At 39.8% G+C, this 23225-nt stretch overlaps 1 protein-coding gene and 1 long non-coding RNA gene across 4 annotated transcripts in view; one reads left to right on the top strand and one right to left on the bottom strand.

Moving 5' to 3' along the window:
- Positions 1 to 23225, top strand: part of LOC117283018 — a 50624-nt gene that overhangs the window by 8651 nt on the left and 18748 nt on the right. The window contains exon 2 of the long non-coding RNA XR_004514011.1: positions 14204 to 14276. This is a non-coding gene — a long non-coding RNA (uncharacterized LOC117283018). The remainder of the gene's footprint in view (positions 1 to 14203; positions 14277 to 23225) is intronic.
- LOC111873547 lies at positions 951 to 17037 on the bottom strand. Of its 3 annotated transcripts, none has more exons than XM_023868337.2 (5): positions 16871 to 17037; positions 13247 to 13501; positions 11673 to 11864; positions 2931 to 10708; positions 951 to 2185 (listed from the first exon to the last, which is right to left on the bottom strand). In XM_023868337.2, the coding sequence occupies exons 2-5, from the start codon at positions 13476 to 13478 to the stop codon at positions 1919 to 1921; spliced, it is 8469 nt and encodes a 2822-aa protein (XP_023724105.1). In that variant the 5' UTR covers positions 13479 to 13501; positions 16871 to 17037; the 3' UTR covers positions 951 to 1918. The 3 variants fall into 3 exon arrangements, with proteins under 3 accessions (XP_023724105.1, XP_023724106.1, XP_023724107.1); XM_023868338.2 differs by having other exon boundaries at positions 13247 to 13446; XM_023868339.2 differs by having other exon boundaries at positions 13247 to 13443.

The raw sequence follows: 23225 nt of genomic DNA, 5'->3' as shown, positions 1-23225 counted from the left end.
TATCGACATCTGTCTTCTCCTCAGGTGAAAATGTTCAAAACACAACCATCCGCCAAAAAACTTCTTTTGACTGTGTTTTGGGATGCTCACTGAGTTTATGTGACCGATTTTCTGGAATGAGGGGCAACGGTAAATTCTTCTCAGTACATACAGACTCTAAAACACCTCCGGCATCGAGTTTGTCGTGTTAGAGGCTGCCTGGCGCCAATAATCTTGCAACATGACAACGCTCGTCCACACACCTCACGCGCAACTGAAGAGGCTCTGCAAAACCTGAAGTTTGAGCCGATTCCACACCCTCCTTATTCCCCCGATCTTGCGCCTTGCGATTTTTATTTTTTTCCTCTACTCAAGAGAGACCTCAAGGGTAATCATTACACCTCGGACGATGAGGTGAAGGCAGCTGTCAAGTCCTGGATTTGAGAAAAGTCGGAAGAATTTTTCAGTGATGGAATGAAAAAACTTGTTACACGTTGGGAGAAATGTGTTAGCCTTAACGGTGACTATGTTGAAAAATAAATATATGCTTTTGAAACTTAAGAATTGTACTTTAATATACTTTTTGCCCGATCTTGCTATTTGCTTTTGTTCGCGCTCTACAAGCATGTGTGCATTACTTTTCAGCCTACCCACGTAAATAAAGTACTGTAATTATTTCATTTTAGGGTCATTATAAAAAAATTAAATTATTTTCCTGCCAGAGAAGAAACCATAAAATAAAAATCGTGATAGAGCATGCACTTATGGTTTCTTGTTATCTCCTGCTGAACTAGCCTAGTGTTATATGTTGAAATAGCTGGGTAAATCTGACAGGAGTTGTCCAGTGATTGAGATTAGCTCTTTCTAAGGGGCCCAACTGAGTAGGTGTCTTCCTTCCTCACTTGAAGATGGAAACAGATCCAGTTTCTGAAATGTCATGTTTTTTATTTATTAGAATTCCAGACAATGGAAAAAGTCCAAAAAAAAAAAGTAAGTCTGTGTGTTATCCACCATCGTCAGAACCCTTTAGAATAAAAAATTAAAGTCTGTAACAGGGAACTTGAATACCACAATGGTCAGATGAGTAAGACATGCTTTTTCTTGTCACTGAGATAACTGTCAATCCTTAGTATTTGTTTTGCATCAGAATGTTAGCAGACCTTTGCTTTTCCTTATGTTCTTCCCTTTCCTAGCTTTGCTAATTTAAAAATCTATACCAGTACCCAAATCCTGTCTAAAAACTGAGATTAACGGCTGTGGGGATCTGTTGTGCTGAACACGTGACACCCTCTATCCGCTGAAGTTGAAAGTTGACAGTAACCTCACTGACAAGTGATGGTTGCTCGGTTGTTGTAGTTCACTTGTTGACTACAGGCCACAGAGTTTTTTTTACCAGTACCCAAAATATCACTCATCACCCACTCACAGAGCTGAGCCTTTCTTGAGAACCTGCCAATTGTGCAGCTAGTAATAAAAATGTTCTCTGTTGTTTCTAGTGCTCCATGTATGGTCTGTTTGAGCTTTGTGGGCTCTGTCCACCTAGGTATGGGTGGGCAGATCTCATTACCTCAATGATAGGGTGGTCATGATACAGATGGTAGGCAGACAGGATCTACAGCTTAATATGGACGCTGAGTCTGAGAGGAGAAGCTGGTATTCTTCACATTTCCAAAGTTATATCTTCTGTAGGGGAATGGTTTCAGAGAAGTCTGCATACAAATCTGACTGAGAATCAAACTTGGAACCATCAAATGAGAGTCCAGTGCTGTATCCCCAATCCACCAGATCCCCATAATAATGTAAACTGACACATTTAATTCTAACAAAGAGTGAAAAGTGTTGTGCATTTTTATTATAATGATTGCTAGAACATGAAAGTCAGTTACAAAGTATTCTGTTAACAGGATTTTGATGTTTTGTTGTAAACCGTATGGTTTTATTATGGCCATGGCATCCTGCTTACTTGAGATGAAGCATGACTCAGCAGATTGTTAAAATTGGTGTGAAGTGGGACAGGAGGTGGTGGAAGGCAGTTACTGGGGACAGTAGATGGAGGTGGGACAACACGATGCAGATACTCTGTATCACTACCACCAGGTGGTAGAAGTGCAGAATGGTGATGAGAATTATTAGAAGATGAGCTTTCTGGTGCCAGGTTCTTTGTCCCAGTTGCAAACCCAATCACAGAAGGTACAGATGGAATTTGCTGCAAAGAAAATGAATATATTGTAGTTATAATCAATAAAATCCATGTAAGATTTGAGGCTTTCACGGCGGTGACTATGAAGAAAGCAGTCTTCTTGGATTTGGCACCGTGTATATGTAGTGTTAACCGAAGTTTCGGAGGAATGTATCGCATCCATCTTCAGGGTACAAAGAAAAATATAAGAAATCCACAAGCGAAGAGACCGTGATGGAGGCAATACGTTCCTCCGAAACATTGGTTAACACAACATATACACAGTGCCAAATCCCAGAAGACTGCTTTCTTCAATAAAATCCATGTTCACAAATTATATGTAATCCATAAAGAAATTTGGCCTCCAGTTTATGAATACATGTACTTGATAAGTGTAAGTTCTTCAAATTCAGCATGGGAAAGGAAACACCAATTATTGGAGCTCTGTCTTCTGGGATGTATTGCCATGTAGTTTGTTAAAAGTCAACTGACATTTTGGAGGAATATGTCACTTCCATCTTTAGGGTCAAAGAAAAAGACTAGGAAGAAACCAGCATGAAGCAGGTAGCAAGCACATCGCTACTCTGAAGACAGAGGTTACAAGTCCCTCAAAATTGTCTGTTGAATTTCAATGCAGCACACCATGTTATGTCCCAGAAGATGTAACCTTTCATAACCACCGCTGTGAGAACCTCAGATTCTACACCAGTTATCAAATTATGAATAATTATTATTAGTATCATTACAAAATACCACCTGCAAAGCAACTTACTTTGTCATTGATTTCAGGGAAAATTGTACTGAGATTAAAGTTGGCAAGAGTGTTACCACTGCCATTTGTAGCATTTGGTGAAGTACTGGCTTGCTGCTGCTGCTGCTGTTGATGATGTGCGGCACGTGACAGTGATGAATTTTCTTGTACTGGTGTACATGATGAAAATGGAGGTAGATGGCTGCCTGAATGTTGGTTGGTGTGTGAAGTCATCTGTGTTGGTGGACGGGGTGTTGGAGGATAAAGGGTTCCTTGAGGATTTGGTGTAGGACCTGGGGGATATAGCTGTGGTCCTGGGGGTGTTAAGAATGTCCCACTGGTATGATGACTTAAGAAAGCTCCATCATCAGCACCCAGCATAGGAGAGCCAATCCCAGGTGGCATAGGCAAATATCCCAGATCAACCAAACCAGTAATTCCTGAAGTAGATGATGAAGTTGAGGAGACAGGATCTGCGTTCCTCCTCCTGCTTCCATTTCCGCGTTGTTTTATTAAAGAACAATTGGTGTTGCTGCTTCCACCTAGGTTATTGGTCTGGTGATGCAGTGGAAGTCCCCCAGCATGGCCATTCAGCCTTCGGTTTCCATGGCCATCATTAGACGTCATGTTAGTACTACCACTTCTGTTTGTCTCTCCCACTTGTCCTGAAGAGTTGTCATTTCTTGCTTGCAGTTGTTGTCCACTCTGATCATGGTGATGGGCAGAGGCAGATGTGGATGACTGTAAATATGAATGGTTATGTCGACTGCTACTGTTTCGGTTTACAGGTACACTTTTCATTACAGGCGATGGAAAAATAAGGGAGTTATTTGAATCTGATGGAATTATCCCACCAGGAAAGGTATTACTGCCAGTAAGTTCAGTAAGGAACCCTGTTGGCAATGAGACAGGTGGAATACTGGCATTAGTGTGTCCACTATTTGAGCTGGATATAAAGTTTGCTGAAGGGTATAAGGTGGCTGGTCCTTGTCCATTCATATTTGCAGGACCAGCAGGGTAACTGAAAGAAGCATTGCTGTATGACTGCTGATTCTGATGAGGAGTTTGGGTAAAGTTGTCATGGTGAGTATTGGTTGGTATGCCTGATACATGTCCATCTTGATGGTGGGAAGATGGTAAGTCAACGGGTGGAAAGTAATTCCCTGCGATGATAGCTTCATTACCAAATGATGTTGTCATCTGCAGGGATCGTGAAGTTTGAGGATGGTGATGATAGTTTTGATTATGGCAAAATCTTTCAGACACCATTGGAGGTGGCAGACTTATAATTTTATTGTTGGTAGATTCTTGAGACAGGTGAGCTGTGTCTGCAATATGCAGGGTGCTACTACTCAATCCGATGAGAGCCTCAGCAGAGTAATTGCTAACAGGTGCTTTATAAGATGCTGAACCTGTTCTGCCTTGTTTCCCTCTGCTTAATGGCCAGTGGTGTTGATTATTAGCAATGGATGATGGAGGCTGATTCCCCATATCATGTACAGGCATGGGAAAGCTTGCACTGCTTTGTGAAATAGGTGGCATAAGAGTTGTGGCATTTTCTGTTGAGAAATGACTATCCCTGTTTCCATCATTTGCTTTCCTGATGCCATCTCCTGTTATAGGCATGGCATTTGTGCCTTCTGGAACTGAAAAACTTACGTTTGCCACCTGCTGTTGTTTCTTGCTGCTATCCCTTTCAGTGTTATTTTGTGTAGTACTACTCCTTTTGTTGGAAGACGATGCTACAACATGCTGTCTTGACTGGGCTGTACTGTTCTTGTTCCCACCACTAACATTCCTGTTATTATTGCTCCTCCTTGCTGAAGCATTCACTTGTGTTCTCGATGATCCAACACCTGATTTTACTTGATCAACTAGCTGACTTACAGAAAGGAAGTTTCCTGATACAGCTGAAGTTCCTCCTGATGACCCACCTTCTGACTGAGCACTACCATGATAATCTTGAGTACAGACTTGGTTGCTGTTGTTCCTTGCCTTACTCCCAACAATGTCAGTGTTTATTCCTGATTCCTTCTCTACATGCCTACTCTGAATGTGTTTTCCTGACAGGTCTTCCAATGTGTTGACTGATGCATTCTTTTTATTAATTTCTCCATTACCAAAATTTGAATGTACATATGGTTTGTTATGGTTACTGTCATCATTTCCAGACACTGGATAATTAGTACCTAAAGCTAAATCTCCAATTAATGTCGGCAGTGTGGAGGGAACAAAGTTGTTACCATTCATGTCTGGTGCCATCACGGATGCTGATGTGAAAGGAACTTTTCTTGGGGTCCATGATAATGAATAGGCCTCATTATGATAATTTTGTCCATGCACAGGTAAATTTGTAAGCCTTTGATGAGTAGGATTATGATGCATGTTTCTAGTTTCTTCCTTATGATAAGATAAACGGGATGACTGCCTATTATTAGTATACAAATTGCTATGTGAAGGAAGAACATGGTTCCCATACAATGCTACATTTCCAGCAAAGCTTCTGCCATCAAATGTGGGAGAAGCAACACTGGAATTACCCATGAATAAATTGTGATTAGAAGTATTACTACAGAATTCAAATTCCTTATTCATCTGAACAGAACTTGTTTCAGAATGCGCAGCCGATGTTGCTGCACTGGGTACATGGCTTATGGTGGGTTGACCAATAGGGGCAGCAGACGAAGATGTTGAACTCATGGCAGAACAACTGGTGCTGCTTGTGCGAATATCTGGTGTAGTCATCCAGTTCACTGGAGGTCGGTGCTGTTGCGACACTTTCATTCTCTCAGTTGAGTGATTTGTTCTTGCAGTCTGGCGACTTTTTACATCAGAAACAGAAGGCAGAGGAAATTTGAAATTTTCATTATTTGCACCTTCTTCCTGTGGAACTGAAACCTGGTTCTCATTATTTACATGATGGAACTGCATGTGAGATGTTGCTGTATCTCGATCAGACATTCCCAAGGACTGCTGTTCTTCACTAGTGTACAAACCTGGAAATGACCCTGTCAGTTTGTGAATTTCATCATTCATGGATTTTCCAACGTTTGAATTACTTTCACGTTGTTTCTGACAGTTATTACTATGGACTAATCTTTGCATTTCACTGACAGCTGGACTGGACATTGTTGCAGCATTATTACTGGATTGATTTTGTGAGATTTCCTTTTGTAATGATGTACCTGTTGTAGAATTGTGCTGAGGTACGTCTGCAGATGTATTCTGCAGTGGGATATTAAAGTTTTCATACTGATTAATGTTAGCTGGTGCAGACATTGGTGACAGAGTGGTCCATGACAGTATACTGAAATTGGATGAATTATGAGCAACAGAAAATGAAGCAGCACTTGTCTTATTTTGATCATTACTGTTGGGAGCTTGGATATATGTTGCTGTACATGTCACTTGTGAAGGCACTGAAGAATAATCATTGCTGAACAAGTTATATGGATATGTCTGTGCAGGTGTTGAACTTAGTACATGGTTGTATGAAACAGACATATCTGCATGTGAAGCAGAATTTGTCACGTTGTTGGAGAAATTGTGTTTAATAACTTCTCCTACAGATGAAGCTGCTGAAGTGGAAGATGTAAGTGGCTTGTAGTTGGCAGAACCAACATGGTCTCTTGATTCTTCTGTCATTGTGCCCTGTTCAGTTATCATTTGAGAAGGATGCATCTTCGGGAAAGAATTCTGATTTGCATTGTGATCAGTCACTGTATTCCCCGAAGTGTGATTATGTGGCAAGTCTTCACAAGTGTGGTGGGACTCCTTGCTTGTATGGAATGTCTGTGTGAAATTTGTGTTCGCACAGGTTCTATTATGTTCTGAAGTAACAGCTGTCTGTGGTTTCATGCATAATTCTTCCATAGGCTGGAATGTATTAGAGCTCCCTGTTATCTTCTTAGTACTATCTTCACTTAACACGTTCTTATAAATTACAGATCCAAACGTTGGTGGGAGTTGAAATGAATTTGATGAAGAATGATACTCTTGATGCTCCTGACCAGACTTGAATATTGTGATATGTGAATGTGAGCTCGAGACAGGATGCTGCGGTGTGTTATTTGTAGACACTGCTGTGTTTTCAGTCTCCATTTTCTGTTGAAAACACGTTCCACTTGTATTGTCTTTCTCTTCATCCAGTGAAATATTATATACACTAGCATCTATGGCTAAAGAAGTTTTTATGGTTGATGACAATGATGTCTGGCTGCAGTTTGCTTCTGATGACTTCAATTCAAGATTATTAAAGATATTTGATTGTGTTCCAATGCTTCTCCTTCTGGGATGAAGTTTGTCTCCACATTCTAAAACACTGTGTTCTGTAACATTTGGCCATTGCTTATCACTGGCCTTTGTGAAATTTTCTAAAGGTAATGTCATGCCGGAAGAACACTTTCCCAAATTTTGGGTCTCCTGAACTGAATTTTCAGTTTTTCTCTCGCGATTACTGCATAAAACTACTCGCTGCTGATTTGGCACGTTGCACCCAGAAGATACGGCTCTCACATTATCTCCATCTGCAATAGCACTTGAGGAAGACACTGCTATTTTTGGTTGTGTTCTGGTTGTAACTGTCTCCGTTGTCTCTGTTGGAACATTTACATCAGCAGAGTGAGGGGGTTTAGACATGTGATGGGGAGGATCAGGTTCAATGTTCCCAATTTGCAGAAGAGTGGATGCTCCTTGCATGCTGTCACTGCCAACCTCTTCCTGTGGGTCTACTATCATTTCTGTCACTTTGGAAGACGAAACCAGAGGGAATGCAAGCAGGAATGCTGCAGTTGGGGAAATAGACTCTGAATGCTGTCCACTTGAGGGCACTTGCAAGGAAGCAAAAAGATCACTTGAGAACTCAGAATTTTGGAGAGATATATTTAATGAGTTGTTAATATTAGCTTCACTATCTGTGGTTTTTGAACCTGTATCAATGTCTGCTGAATTACTGGTGATGGGTATGAATGTGTTTTCACTGCAGTGCGTTGCCATGGCTGAGCTAGTAAATGTAGGATACATACTGCTGGACTGTACTGGCAGCAGTGCTTTATCTAAACATAATTCACTAGATTCTGTTTGGACTCTAACCAGTTTGTTCTCTGGGATTGTTAATGATGTACAGGTTACAACTGAATGTGCATTACATAAGTCATGCTCCTTTGTAGCAGCAACACGGATTTCATGATGATGCTGTGGTAATACTGAAGCTGTAATTTGTTGCTCTGTGTGGGAAGCCTGATCAGCTGCTAGTGAATGATAGTTTGTGCTATTATTTCTTTCTACTACACTTTCTTTATCTTTATGCCAGGTTGAGGAACTTGGTAGTTCAGTAGATTTCTGCAGTGAAGTTCCAATGCCCTCATTTTCAATGTTCCCTTCATTTTGCAAGGAAAAAGAATCACTAGATGCTTTTATCACATTGTTTTGCTGAGCTTTTACTGTAGGCTTGAAATCCACTCTTGGATTTGTGACCTCCAGAGGTTTCTGAGGTTGGGGTGATTGTGGGAGTGTGTTCAGTTCTGTTCCTTTGAAAAGCTGTGATTTAATAACAGTGATATGCATGTCATGTACTTGCTGGGGAACTGAAAAATCTGAGGTAGTTGAACTGCTTTGTTTATCTGTTCTATCCCTGACTTCATGCTGACAAACACCTGATGCACTGCAAGTATTTAATGGACTCTTTAGAGCCACCTGTGATTCAGACCTTGTAACAGGCTTGGAACTATCCTTTGAAACAACTTGTGCATTCAACCTACAGACTTCTGAAACTGTACTACTATCCTTTGCTGTTAATTTTACTGTATCATGTTCTTTCTGGCTACAGTATTTTATGTCTCCTTCTGATGGAATGATTTTTTCAGAACACATGGGATTTGTTATGTCAACATTACTCTCTGTACGTGTTGATTCTCCTGAAATCTTGTTAATACTGAGGCATGTAACTGGTTTTGTCATGCACAGAACATCAATTGTGTAGGTGCCAGAGTTACAAGATTTAAGGGCTGCCACAGCAGATGGTGATGTTCTGTCTGATACTGCAGAACATAATTCATAGGTGGCTGAATTATTTGTTTCCATGTCAGTGTTCCTTGCTTCCTGATTTTCCGTGTCACATTTCCACTGTTTTGTCTTATTGCATGTCTCTACACTGCTTTCCTTTTCACATTCTCTCTTTCTTTTAACAGGTGCAGGGTTTTCACATATTCCAGCTGGTCCCTCTTCTTCGTCTTTATTGCCATCTTCTATTTCTGCATCCAGATTGTTAACCTGCTCACAATTCCTTTCATCATTATTTGTAACATTATGAGATATGAGAGTTCTGTCTGCCCCATTACTCTTCACGTCCTTATCCTTGAATTTTTCTGAAAGTTTTCCATCTGTCTCTGCTCCTACCTGCAAGCTATCATCTTTGTTGGCTCCTGAGCTGTCCACATTTACATCTGTAATACTGACTCTCACAGTACTTCTGTCCAGTGACCTCTGCTTACTGTTCTTATTTGCATTTATAATCTTTTCCAGCCTCTCTCTTCCCTTACATGCAGTAGTATTTTTGGTTCCAGAATTTCGGACTCTGTCATTCATTAACACAGGCAAATCAGTATTAGCAGTCTTAACACTTTCATTATCTCCTTTAGTTTTAGCTTTGGCTGGAGATTTTGTCAGAGTGTTAATGGCTGGAGCTTGAATATGTTGACACTTAACAGGCTGATGCCGTGATGTTAAGGCTGGGATGGGGACTTTATTCGCAAATGTAGTCACTGTAGTATCTGAATTTGCAGGTTTCTTTGACACCTTGGGGACTAACATTGGAAAAGAGCGTTGCTGAGGTTTGGAACATGATGATGTAACCAAGGCAACACTATTTGATGAGGTAGTTCTTGTGACTGCATTCTTCTGTTGGTGCATCATTAACACTGGAGGATTTGCTGGAGGTGGAAGTGGGTTCGAATTGACGATGAATTGTGTTGGTGCCGCTGTTAGCACAGTCTGAGGTTGAGGAAGAACAGGCACAATGTTTCCATTTGCTAATATTAGTGTTCCAGGTCTCAAACCCGCAAGTCCTGTGCTGTGATTGGTTAGAACAGCAGGTGGAGGACAGGTCTGGATACCAGAGGCTACTACTGGTGCAGTTAATAGATGGGATTTGGTTACTGAAATTAGACTGTTTAGCTTCCGTTTGTTGATTCCAGCATTATTAGAGGTAGAATTTGAAAGAACGAAAGGAATTGGCTGTGATACAGTTGATGATTTTGTCACTTTCTTTGCTGTTACTATTTGAGGATTTGTAGGCATCACAATGCATGATTGTGCTTGGTGATGATTCATCACAGAGGTAGAACGTAAGGATGTCTGTTGAACTCCATTGCTACCTTGAATTACAATGAAGCCAGGTGGAAGTGGAGCACTTGTATTGATTAAAGTAGACCTGGCAACATTAGATGGTTCATGTACTGATATTGTTGTTGAATCAATGTGGCCTGCTGCTGGGGATGTATCAATGTCATTCATTGTCAACCCCAGAAGTTGTGCCACTGTTGGTAATTTGTCACCAAATAATTTTGTAGCTGGTTTTCCTGATTTAATTTTGTCTTTGGATTTTTTACATACTGTAGATTTCTTTTTTGGAATGGACGGGATATTTGAGGTATTTGTGATCTGCTTCATTTGAGTCACCTTTGAGCAGTTGTTAATTATTGGCTTCAGAGGTGCTGCTGCATTTGTTCTTATGGTCTGAACTCTATTCAATTTCTTCTTTTTCTTTAAGTCAATTTTAGCATTCTTCTGCTCTGCCTTTTCTGAGGAAGAAAGTCATATAAACATTAAAATAATAACCTAATTGTATCAACATGCATTATAACCCAAAGGAAAGTGCCTTTCCCCTTTTCTTTCACAGTACAGTTATCTTAATATATTTGAANGGGAGTGGACTAGACACACTCTTAAGATAGGCGAACACCAAAAGTACTTGCCTGTATTATAAATAACTTCACCACAGATGCTCTTTAGTCGCAATGTTAAATATTAATGAAATGTAAGTGTTGGTCTATTTAGCACAGGGTGAATTTCTGAATCCTACCTATTTGATAATTTTGTAATTTATTAATCACAGTACAATCAGATAACTGCAACAAATCATTTCTATTGCTTAGTTTTTTAGTTTTTGTGCAAGAAAGTCTAGCTAGGGGTCTGCATGGTTGTATGGGATCATTTCGTTATATTTCATCAATTTGAATTACTTTGTCTTGTAGAATATTCTGAGTTAATTAACAGAGAATTCAAATTATGACTTTATTATATCAGAGATTGAAATTTGGTATAGCTAAATTTAATAATAAATAATATGCCCTAAGAATAATAAACTATCATTCTAATAACTCAGCCAACCAATAACAGTTAAATAATTGTCACTTGCTCTCCACCACCTTCTGCAACAGTGTAGGACCAACCTTCAGCATGACATCTAATTAATTAATATAACTATGTGACTTGAGAAAGTGGGTGTTGTCACTACAGCAAGACAGCATATTCTCACATTATGCATGAATGAAATAACCTTCCAGATATGGATAAGTGCAAACACCGCGCATAAGCAGTCACATACAGTTGACACGGGGTGGCCCTCAAACCTGCATTTTGGGCAGGAAGCTAACAACTTCATCATAAAAAACTAGTATGTCATGAAATGTCACATTTGACAAGTTGTTTGCTATCATTTTGGTAAATCAGCCAGTCTACAATATGTAAATAAATTCAGCTTACTCTTCTTTGCCTTCTCAAATAGCATAAGACCATCCTCCTGGTTAAACTTGTTGGACCACCTCAGTGGACGTGATGAATCCACTGCCAAATGGGGTGGAATGGAAATTCTGGCATCCCGAAGAAGATTAACCAACTGTTGAATTCGTTTCACCAACTCTTCTACTTGTTGCTTCAGATGCTGCATTTGTTTTGCTGTTGAAAGAATCTTATTTACATTACAGTGAAATTAATATTTTCCTATACTCAGTGCAGGAAATGAAAAGACAGTAATGATTTTTGTACAATTCAGTGGCTTATTTAATATTAAGAACAAAAATACTGTCTTCTAACTTTTACTTCCAGGAACAGTATCCATAAGAAGTCACATTTCCACTTCTGCTTTCTTACACTGGGTTGCAAGGTGGTGGCGGCAAGAGAGAAAATATCCTCAATACCCTTTTATGTATCCACATCAGAAAATTGCAAAAAATCATGTATTACCTTCACAGAATCTGTCTGTCCATGTGTAACAACTTAAGAATTGTTCAATAGATTATCTTTAAATCTGATATCGAGGAGGTTTACTAAAATCCATATTCCAATTTGAAATACAATTTAACAACAATAGCAAGCATTTTATGGGACCAACATGACCTTCAGTGTGCAGGTCAAGTGCAATTCATGTGTAACTTACTAAATATTTATGAGAGAAAAATGTGAAGTGTGCTATATGCTGGGATGTGACACCATTGTAATCTGATAGAAGCCTACCAACATTTCAGAGGAGTATACTGCTTCCATTTTCAGGACTGAAGAGAAAGCCAAGTAAGCTGTAAGGAGTGGAGGTAGTCCTCTGCCTGCTGCTTGCTTCACTTTATCTTCGGTCCTGAGGAAGGAAGCAATATGCTCCTCTGAAATGTCAGGACATACTACCAGAATACACGGCATTGCATCTGAGAAGCTCATCCTCTTCATAGCCACCACTGTGAAAGTCTCAAATCTTATGGACAGAAAAATGCTTTCAACAAAATTTGCCTGGAGTTGATAAGAGAACAGATGCATCAGAATTCTTACACTGTGCATATATTTCCTAACTTCTTTAGATTATCATTACTCACTAAACATGAAAGCATACATTTTCAGTTTATCAGAACTTACTATCCTGGTATCCACTTCAAGTGAGTTAGAAAAACTATGAAAATCTGCCAGGATAGCCAATAATCCAGCCACAATTCCAACCTGCTGACTTCCTAACAATCTTAGAGCAGTTAATTAAAAAAACAAAGTGGGAGATTCATTTAATGACACTACTCAACTGCATAGATTATATACAGCATCAGATGATATGAGATGATTTTGAGCGTACAATGGATTTTCAAGGAGGAAATTTAAATTTGCTATTCTGGCATTTGGTCACAGAGGCTAGGTGAGATGAAAGCATAATATTAAAATAAGTTTTTAAGTTGTAAACTGGATTCAATTGGCTAAGAATAATGTCAAATGTTGACTTTCTGTGAATACAGTGATGAGCCTTGAGGTTTCATTGTAGGAATTTCTTGACTAGCAGGAATCATGTCACATCAATATGTACTTACAAGCAAACTCATCCACGCTACCATGCAGCAAGTTGTGATTTTCTTGTTGCAACTCATGGATATAATTAGCTGCTTTCTGCAAGATTTCAACTTTGCTCAGCGTTGCAGCAGGGTCATAGTTGGGCAACAGGGCACTCAGGTTGTTGAAGGAAACATTCAGTCTCTCTCGCCGATCTCGTTCCCATATCCGGCTTTTGCTACTGCAAAAACCTTTACTCAGTAACTGGCACATACAATCACTGGTTAACTCTTTCACTATTATGGACAGAAGAGATGCGCTGAGATACAAAGCTTGTCTTATATAAACAAACTGTTTATATGTTGGTATTCTTAGGTGGCTACACGGTGTGGATGTACATGATGTTGCTGCAGTTTGATAAATTAAAATGGGACAGTTTACCGCTGAAGACAGAGGTAGCAGGTACCTTTGCAATGCAGGCAACACTGCTTGCATCCACGCAGTGTAACTACCAAAGAACTGCATTAATATCAGTAATTTTAACCACTGTGTAAGCCAGTGGTAAGTCAGCAAATATTTATATGTGCCAAGACAAAACATGGCAGTGGCATCTGAATCCAAATGGCTCGGTGAATTCTAACTAACAGTAAGCCAAATGAGATATCCTGAATTTACTAAAAATGCAAAGGTTCACAATTCATCAACATAAATGTAGCTATTTTGAAAGTGTAAGAAAAATTAGGCTGTTATAAAAAAGTGAGGAGGGAGGAATAAGGATTACCCAACTAAAGGACAACAGAAATACCCATGATATCAGCAAGAGACCACACGCTGTGTGTTACAGCTCCTCTTATTCTTCATGTTTAACATAGAACATATGTTAAATTAGGTGTGCATTCTTACTCATCATTTTGGAATAGCCAGTCTGATTTCCATCAAAGTTTCATGGTTTGGCTGAGCAAGTTTTCTAAGTGGTAATGCTACTGATCTGTTTTCAGGAGGTGCCTGGTTCAGATCTCAGCTGGGACACTAGCCATCCCGAGGTTTTTGTGTTTTCTTCAGTGCCTTCAGGTAAATGCTAGGACAGTACTCAAATAGCCCAAACTGTGTCCACCCACATCCTTTACAGTTCGTAATGCATTGATGAGCCTACTATCCAACTAATGCCAAGGTCAAGAATACATAGATTTATACATCCACTCCCTAATACATATTCAAGGCACAGTGCTTAATTAGTTAAGCACAGGGACAATTCTACTTTTACCTTTACCTATACCATTGAATGCTATAGTCTGAGCTAGCTGGCAGCATAATTAAATAAACCATAAATACATAAAATAAATTAAATGTTTGAACAATATTTGAGATAGCAAGCATAAAATAACACTTAAAATTTTTTAAAATTTGTCATTGATTTCATGTATGACCTCTAGAATATTGCAAATATAGTAATAATAATATGGATTATTCTGATAGGGTGTTTTATTTTAAGGATCTAACAACCTCAGTACTGTCATAGGAAGTTAGTATTTGGATAGATAAATGTATGAAAATAAAAATGAATTTCTGTATCTATTGTATATAGCTCTATTTTGCACAGGAATAATATCTAACAATTTTAGATAAACTGTAAGCAAAATGAAGATAAAATTCCAGGTCTTTCCTATAGTAGGTGTTTCTGTTTCCTGCTCTAAGAGATTCTTTTCTCATATACTTATCTCTCTATAATAATATCATTATGCTGCTGTGTGAGATCAGGTGACAGAGTGCTGCATGCATTGCGTACTGATAGTACTAATTCTGCCAACAGTGGCCTGTCATCAGCTCTTAAAATTTTTATTAATAATGGGCTCAGCTCCATGAGCGAGCAAGGTGATAAACCATTGCCTTGCATAGTGTAATAACCTTGTAATGCTTATTTAGAAGTGGTTCTTGAGACTTTTATTTTTCCAATATTGGACATTATGATTGGATTGTAGGTATATGTAGCATAGTCCCTCATCTCTAATATTTGAATTTGGTCTGGTTGCTAGCCTGTTTCTTCCCTACTAAACCTGGCGTCATTCCACTTCCCCTGTATCTAGAATGTTTTTTTTTTTGCACTGATAGGTGTAAAACTAATTGAGAATTCTGCACAAAACATTCCCTCCTCAGGACAAAATGTACAGAAAGGGTGTAGATTCCCACTGTCACGTCTGTTTTATCATGTTTATGGCAGGTACAAAGGACAATTTAGAAGGAATCCCATATCTCCGTTAAAATTATCAGTTCAAGGTACCCAGCCATGAACATTATATGAAAGAGAAATTATGAAACATTGTGAGGTACAACAATTATCGACATCAGTTCTTATGACTGACCATCTGTTCCTGACTATATGACTCCACTCACCACTCTCCATGCAATCTGGGCTGGGAAAGGCGACAGCTGCTTGCATAAATACAAAGTGTGAACATAACACCCATAATCTCAAACCCTGATGATGAAAACAGTGACAATCTATGAAACACTGGATTCCCAGCTCCACATTGGCATGGCTGATTGCCTGAGGTTTCCTTTTATACTGTTGCTATGAAGGCTTAAAATCAAATACTCTTCATTTTATTTCTTTCTCTTAAATTTTTTTTCATGTTCAAGAAATGCCTGTCTAGTTAAATCTGTGTGCTCTTTACAAAAAGTTTGTAGAGTTTGGAGGAACTGAAGTGTCCACCACATTATGAAACACTGCCTTCAAAATATGTCTCTGTTACAAAACTCACTTTTATGCAGTACTTAATATGCCAGTTCATACCAGTTTCATATGTGAGAGCAAATTTTAGATACCCTTCATTTCCCGTGAGTTCAAAAAATGGGAATTATGATCACTCAGAATTTACTATTCAAGCATTCTGTGAATAAAGATACATAATTCAAATTATTTATCCACCCAGGAAAGAGAATGTCATTAGTCATTAATTTAATAAATTAAGATGTCTCGAATATGTGTACATTTTTCACTTACATCATTAATTTTACTGAAATACACGCTGAAGTAGCTACTAACATGACATTGTTATTCAGTAACAACATATCAAAAGTTTCTGACAATGAAAGGATTAATTGAAATTCAAATGAGTAAGATCGTGGCTAATTTAAAACAAGATTAAAATCGCCGGCCGCCAACAGCTAAAAATATCAAATATGGTATATCTGACTTCCACGAGGCTTTATATTACGGCCTAATTTGGAAAGACTGTGTCAGATGATGGAACAATAAGATATAGGAGGCACTCTGTAGGAAACAGAAAAACGTTTGAATTCGAGCTTCCTCTTCAGATTATTTCTATTTTGATAACATGTTTAATGGAACAATAAGGGATTCTTTATTCAGTCACTAGGTAATGCTGTAATGTAATATCAAATGGCCTAAAATGTGCGGCATAAATTTATTTGGATAGTCTTGAAGCTAAAGAATATAATCTTCCCTTGGCTATTTAAAAATGGTCGGCTAGGAAAAGGAAATGACCTACATGTCACTTGTAAGAATTCAAGGTGTAATTTTAGAACAAAGAAGAAATGGCCCTATATATTTTTAAAACTTATTAGCATTAATACGTGTAGAGGTTATAAGATTAATGATCAGGCTCATTGTTACACGATACTTGTAAATACACATGATACACAACCTTAATTCCTTCTTTGGCATAATTAGGGTATGCTGAGCAGAATTATGCGGTGCTTATATCCTCTAACGATTGTCATTATTAAAAATATAATAAATTTGCGAACTAAACCATTTAGACACAGCTGATTTTACGGATTTTGTCACTCCTCTGTTTCTGATGCGGGAATTGTGCTGACATCTTTTGATTCTGCATTGACAACAACGTTCTGCTACATCAATGGTGTCCCTATCTCGCGGAGATGTTATAACCAGTGAACCAATGACTACCATCGAAATTCGTGGAATGTGTGTAGGATGAGTAGGTTGTTGACCAAAATAACCTTAAAGAAAATATCTTTCTGCTATGATAGTGCTAGAAATGTTTAAATGCTCTATCTAAACAGGTTAAACCTACACAGGAGTTGTCTTCTCAGGTATGATTTTAGCATAAACCTACCGCATGAGGTCTGATTTCTTCCCGTGGGTAAAGATTACATTTTTTTTTATATTCTGGGATATCCGTCCACTTCGCCTGGAACATTGGTTCCCACGTATCAAACTGCGCCGTGTTGCAACGTGGTCCGTAAGAACATGATGCAGTAATGTAGCAGACGTCCCCTTTGATTTATCAAAAGCTATTCAGGCTTGGGTTCTTGAGGACTGAAATGTCATATAATAATATATATTGTTTCGTATTACGTGTATGTGTGATTCTAGACGGGGTTTGGATTGATGAATGGATTTATTGACCAATTATACACACGGCTCGGAACTACAAGCATTACAACGCCACCGCTAAACTCCACAGTTCACAAATCACCACAGCACCAGCTAACCTTCTTTCAGCCTGCAGTGTCTTCACAAGCCGTTCCCTGGCAACGGCTTGTAACAGTGGAGATCCTTCAGTTTCACGCGCTCAGGTCCCCTCTTCGCACTCTCCCGTACAGAATTCCTACTGACAAAGTCGGAGTCAAAGTTACTTTGCGACTGGCGGTTTACCACTAATCATTTCGTCTTGGCGTCAAGCCCCCTGAGACTCACAACCAGATTTTTTTTCAACTAAACCCTTGACGGCCATAGTCCTTATGTAACATCCTCTCTGACGTGAAGGTGGGTTTGTCTCTTATGAATATTCTTGTCCTTTCGTCAAGCGTATGTATCGCACATATAACATGTAATTGAATTTTTTTCCATTTGCATTGTATTCAAGTCCTCTGTCAGTACAGGCATTGCAAAGCAGATAATGCATATCTTACGTATATTATGCTACAACGGCAGCTTTATCAGTTGAAAGGTTTAAGCATGACCACCGCCAAGTTTAAGCCTCTTACATTTTCTGTGTCTGTCTTCGACTTGTCCTATACTTCGAACATGTTTATAAAAAACAAAAAAATTAGTACGTGGAAAAGTATTTATTATACGGAAGTGATCTCACAATTCAGTAGCATAAAATTCAACATTTTTTTTTTGTCATCTAGGAAGTTCCAATGTGAACACGATTAGTTGCTCTACACATGTTGAAACAACATTCTATCTTGCACCAAGTAACTTCTGTCACTGTTGCAGTCGCCTCTGTTATGCGATATTGCAAAGTTCGAAGGTCTCCAATGTTCTCCCTATAGACGATATTCTTCGCATTACTCCGGAAGGAAAAGTCCAGTGGTGTTAGTTCTAGTGATCTTTGGGTTCATGCTAGGAAATCGTATCTTCCAATCCACTTATTTGGGAAGCATTCTTTAAAAACTGACGCACAGTCTTTCCAAAATGTGGGGATGCTCCATCCTGCCGTATCACAAGGCAACTGTGGTACTGTGTTCTAACAAATATAGGTACTAATGCCTTGCCGCAGTTTCTTCCTTGAAAAAAAGTTCCATTATGCGATCTTCCATGGTGCCATTTTCCCTCATTTCGTCCATCAGTGGATCTACAGCCCTTTGTTGAGCCTCCTTCAGTTTCGTAATATTTTTTTACACAGACGGTAGGGCTCCTTGGACGAGTGATCAGCCATTCGCAAAGCCTACCTAAGCACAGGACAACACAAACACAGAATAAACGCATACACAGATATCCATGCCTTATGTAGGATTCGAATCCACGATCCCAGCGTTCGAGCGAGCGCAGTCACTGAGATCTGCGTCATCGTGCCATACAAAACGTTAACCTTTTGCGTGTCCCATAATTTCTTGAAGTAGCTGATTACCCCAATTTATGCAGCTACACGTCTCTTCACAAACATAATTCAACTGGAATGTTGTCCCATCGAGAAAATACACAGAATCCAGGAAGATCTCGTCACTATCAATTGTCTGCCGTATTTCCTGACAAAGTCTCTTCCTACAGTCACTGTCGGCTGGTTTGACGTTCTACCGCTACAGCTATTTTTACGTGAGTAAACATAAACGTGCCGGTCACGGTAGTCGAGCGGTCTAAGGCATATACTGTCTTCGCTCGCTTGGAAACCGGGATCGTGAGTTCGGATCTGTTTCCTGTGAGGTACGAACTGAATTCTTATATATTATTCTTATACACTGCCGGTCACGGTTGCCGAGCGGTCTAAGGCATGTACTGTCTTCGCTCGCTTGGAAACCGGGATCGTGGGTTCGGATCTGTTTCCTGTGAGGTACGAACTGAATTCTTATATATTATTCTTATACACTGCCGGTCACGGTTGCCGAGCGGTCTAAGGCATGTACTGTCTTCGCTCGCTTGGAAACCGGGCATGGATGTTTAGTTTGTGTACAGATAGAGGCCTTGCGACGAGCTGATCACCCGCCCAAGGACTCCTACCCGTCCTACTAAATGTGTCAGATCAAGAAAAACCGAAGTGAACGGAGAAGTTCATGGACTTCATGGAGGTAGACCTAGGCCCACTGGAGCTGTAGTGCCAAGGGGGGTGGGAAACATAAACGTAAACAACGTCAGGAACTGGGGACTGGGGAAGATTTCATTTGCTTGCTTACTGTGCTAATCGACTTCAGCGGGCTACGTAGAAATGCTTGTCAAATGCGCTTCTGTCTCCGTTGGTTGTCTCTGGACGTCTTGGCGATTTCTGACGTACGAACCCTCCAGCTTCCCTCGGATGGCTATCTCACTTCTTAATGGCGTTGTATTAGTGCTGCACTTTCGTGCACTAACCGAAACTTATCTCGTGAATGTAGTTTTAATCTGTTACTGTCCTTCCTAAATATTTCATTTGTTAGTTTATGGTAATGCCGTTGCATAATCTGTTGAAGTAAGTAGATTCATCTGCTTATAATGACATCTCGATCATTACCCTTCTTAGAATTACGGGATTCATCCCCCGCCCCAAAATGTAGACTTAATATTTAATTAGAATTGACGAGTTTGTATTTCCTTATATTAAGACAGTTGATATGTGAGTAATAAAATATCCCCAGAGCACTGGAATATTAGACACTTTACACTTACGAATGATAAAAAATGACTGGAATAAATTACCGTATAATCCCGAATACAAGGCGACTCCCTATTTGTCCATAGACAGAATCAGAAAAAAACAATTTTAAACGAAATTGACAGAAAAATAGATATATACTATCACTCACTCATGAGGCCGCGCCATAGCTCAAGCGGTTAGTCGCTGGCTTCCCACGACGGCGGCCCGGGTTCGATCCCGGGTCTGGTCAAGTGGGATTTGTGGTGCACAAAGTGGCGTTAGGGCAATTTTTCTCCGAGTACTTCGGTATCCCCTGCCAATCTTCATTCCACCAATTGCTCCACAATCATCCTCACCTATCATCTGGGGCTGGTACAATAGGCCAGAAGTGGCCGCAGTACAAGGGACTTAGTCCCACCCCACTAGCAATAAAAAAAGAAACCACTCACTCATGCAACTGAGCACTTCCTGAGAAGCCGCCAATTGTTCCGCTATTCAGTAACTTCCATCATTTTATGGGACCCGAAGTTTCTTTGCCGTTTTCATGAGAGCCGTTCACTGGTCCCTATCCTCAGTCAGATCCATAGGTACGATGTATGCTATTAAGAAACAATAAATTTAAAATTTAATGCTTTAAATATAATTCTAGCTGGTTTTACAGATAGACTATCGTTAGAATTGGCAATTAAATTTTTCTTAATCATCTACTTCATATTTATCCTTTTTCTTTTTCATCCTCTAGCTCCCGCTTTGGAACATTGGACTGATTTCTCCGTTCCATGATCATTTTCACATACGGTAGGACTCCTTGGACTAGTGATTAGCCCGTCGCAAGGCCTCTACCTAAACACAGGGCAACACATACACAGAATAAACGCATACACACACGAAACATCCATGTCTTTTGTGGGATACGAACCCACGATACCGTCTTCTGAGCGAGTGAAGGAAGACAGTACATGCCTTAGACCGCTCGGATACTGTGGCAGGCAATTTATTCTTAAAGACCTGAAAATAAGACGACTACGTCTTTCTAAAGAGCAGTATTGGAAAAAATGATCTCGCCTTATATTTCGGCTAATACAGTAAGGGGGCACATACGCGTACGAGTCTGGCTCGTGAGTCCGACTCGGCTCGGGTCCCAATGAGCCAAATTCGTCCTTGTGTGGGTCGCCACACTCATACGTGTGTGCTGAAATTAATCTAAGCCCTGCTCCTCACTGAGCCGGACTCGCGAGCCAGACTCTTACGTCTATGGGCCGCCTAATAATATTCACTTAGGTTAAGCCCAGAATTGCCCAACTCTGTAGTACTTGAGCTTTGATGGAATCGCCAAGGTTTCCAGGTGACCATGATCTCTCTTTGGAGGTTCTTGTTATAATGGGTTCTTTTTGACACTTCTTTGCTGCCTTGTCAGTGTAATCTCTAAGGCTGTACTGTTCGTCCCTGTGCTGATATTATTGATCTTGCATGCCTTTAGTCTCCATTACCGATGAAGTGAATCCATGCGAGTAAAAAGAGAAAGTATCCTATGCTGTGTGCACGATAAGGCCGTGCACTCTATGCAATTGTTAATTGAATATAAAGTTGAGAAGCTGCGTATTTGCCATTCAGTTGCAATTCACGTGACTGTGTTGGCACTGGAACAGCAGGGATTGTCAAAGTACGGACGTTTATTTCAGAACGTTATTGTCTTACCCGTGAGTAAACTACATTTTGTTCACATCGTCTATGAACTGAATGCAAACAGATATCGAGCAGGTAGCTAAAAATTTCTTTCATCATGCTGGTCGCCAGCAAAGGAATTTTCAGTAAGTACGTTATATTGGATATCTGGTTCTTGTGGCAGAACGACAGGTATTGACAAAAATCAGTAACCAGGGTGATTCTAAATTATTGTCGGGGTATCCTGGCCTACAATTTTCAAACCGGAAAAAAATAGAATAAAAATCTTTATGGAATACGAAAATGTAAGTGAAGAAGTTTTATTACATATAGAATCAATGCTGCAGAACGCAACACAACTTTCGTGGCACGTAAGATGTCCAAGCGGGTTTCAGTTTTCCTCAGAGTCTTCTCCGGGATTTGCAGTGTAACTGTTTCAGTCTCAGCAACAATTCTGAGATTCAGTTCATCGAGGGAGGTCACAGGGGTCTTGTAAACAGTGCCCGTGGCATAACATCGGCTGAGTGCGGAGGTCACGGGATTGGTCCATCACGCCCAACTCAGCGCCAAGGAAAATGCATGTCAAGAAATTCTCGGACAGTACATCCCAGTGTGGGGGTGCTATGAAAGGGGCGCATGTTGAAGTTGTTTAGCATTCTGTAGTATTGATTCTATAAATAATAAATATTTTTTTAATTACACTTTCATATTCCGCCAGCAGTTTTATTTTATTTTTTCAGGTTTGAAAATTATAGACCACGGAAACTCCGATAATAATTTAGAATCACATTGTATATTCACCATGAAATATGATAAATTTTGTTGCCCTGAATATGTATTACCTGATTGTTCACGTTCTTCTCTCACCCTACTAGCTTTTATATACATACATGGGTGGCAGTTCTGTGTTTGGATGCTTGTCATCTGAAGGACACGGATGTAACTTAATTCATTATTCTAAAGGAGAAAGAGATAAAGGAGGGAAAGAGGTAAAGATCAGAAAAGAATAAAGAGAAGGAATAAATTTTTTGTCCTTGGCACTACAGCCCCAGTGGGCCTAGGTCTACCTCCATGAACTTCTCCGTTCACTTCGGTTTTTCTAGATCTTACACATTCGGTAGGACTCCTTGGGTGGGTGATCAGCTCGTCGCAAGGCCTCTACCTGTACACAAACACAGAAAAACGCACACACACATCCATGCCCTGAGTGGGATTCGAACCCAAGATCCCGGCTTCTGAGCGAGCGAAGACAGTACAGGCCTTAGACCGCTCGGCTACCGTGACCATCGAAGGGATAAATAGAGGGATGAAAATA

Source organism: Cryptotermes secundus, unplaced genomic scaffold, assembly GCF_002891405.2.
Source record: "Cryptotermes secundus unplaced genomic scaffold, Csec_1.0 scaffold445, whole genome shotgun sequence".
Taxonomy (NCBI): domain Eukaryota; kingdom Metazoa; phylum Arthropoda; class Insecta; order Blattodea; family Kalotermitidae; genus Cryptotermes; species Cryptotermes secundus.
This window is presented reverse-complemented; position numbering and strand designations above follow the sequence as displayed.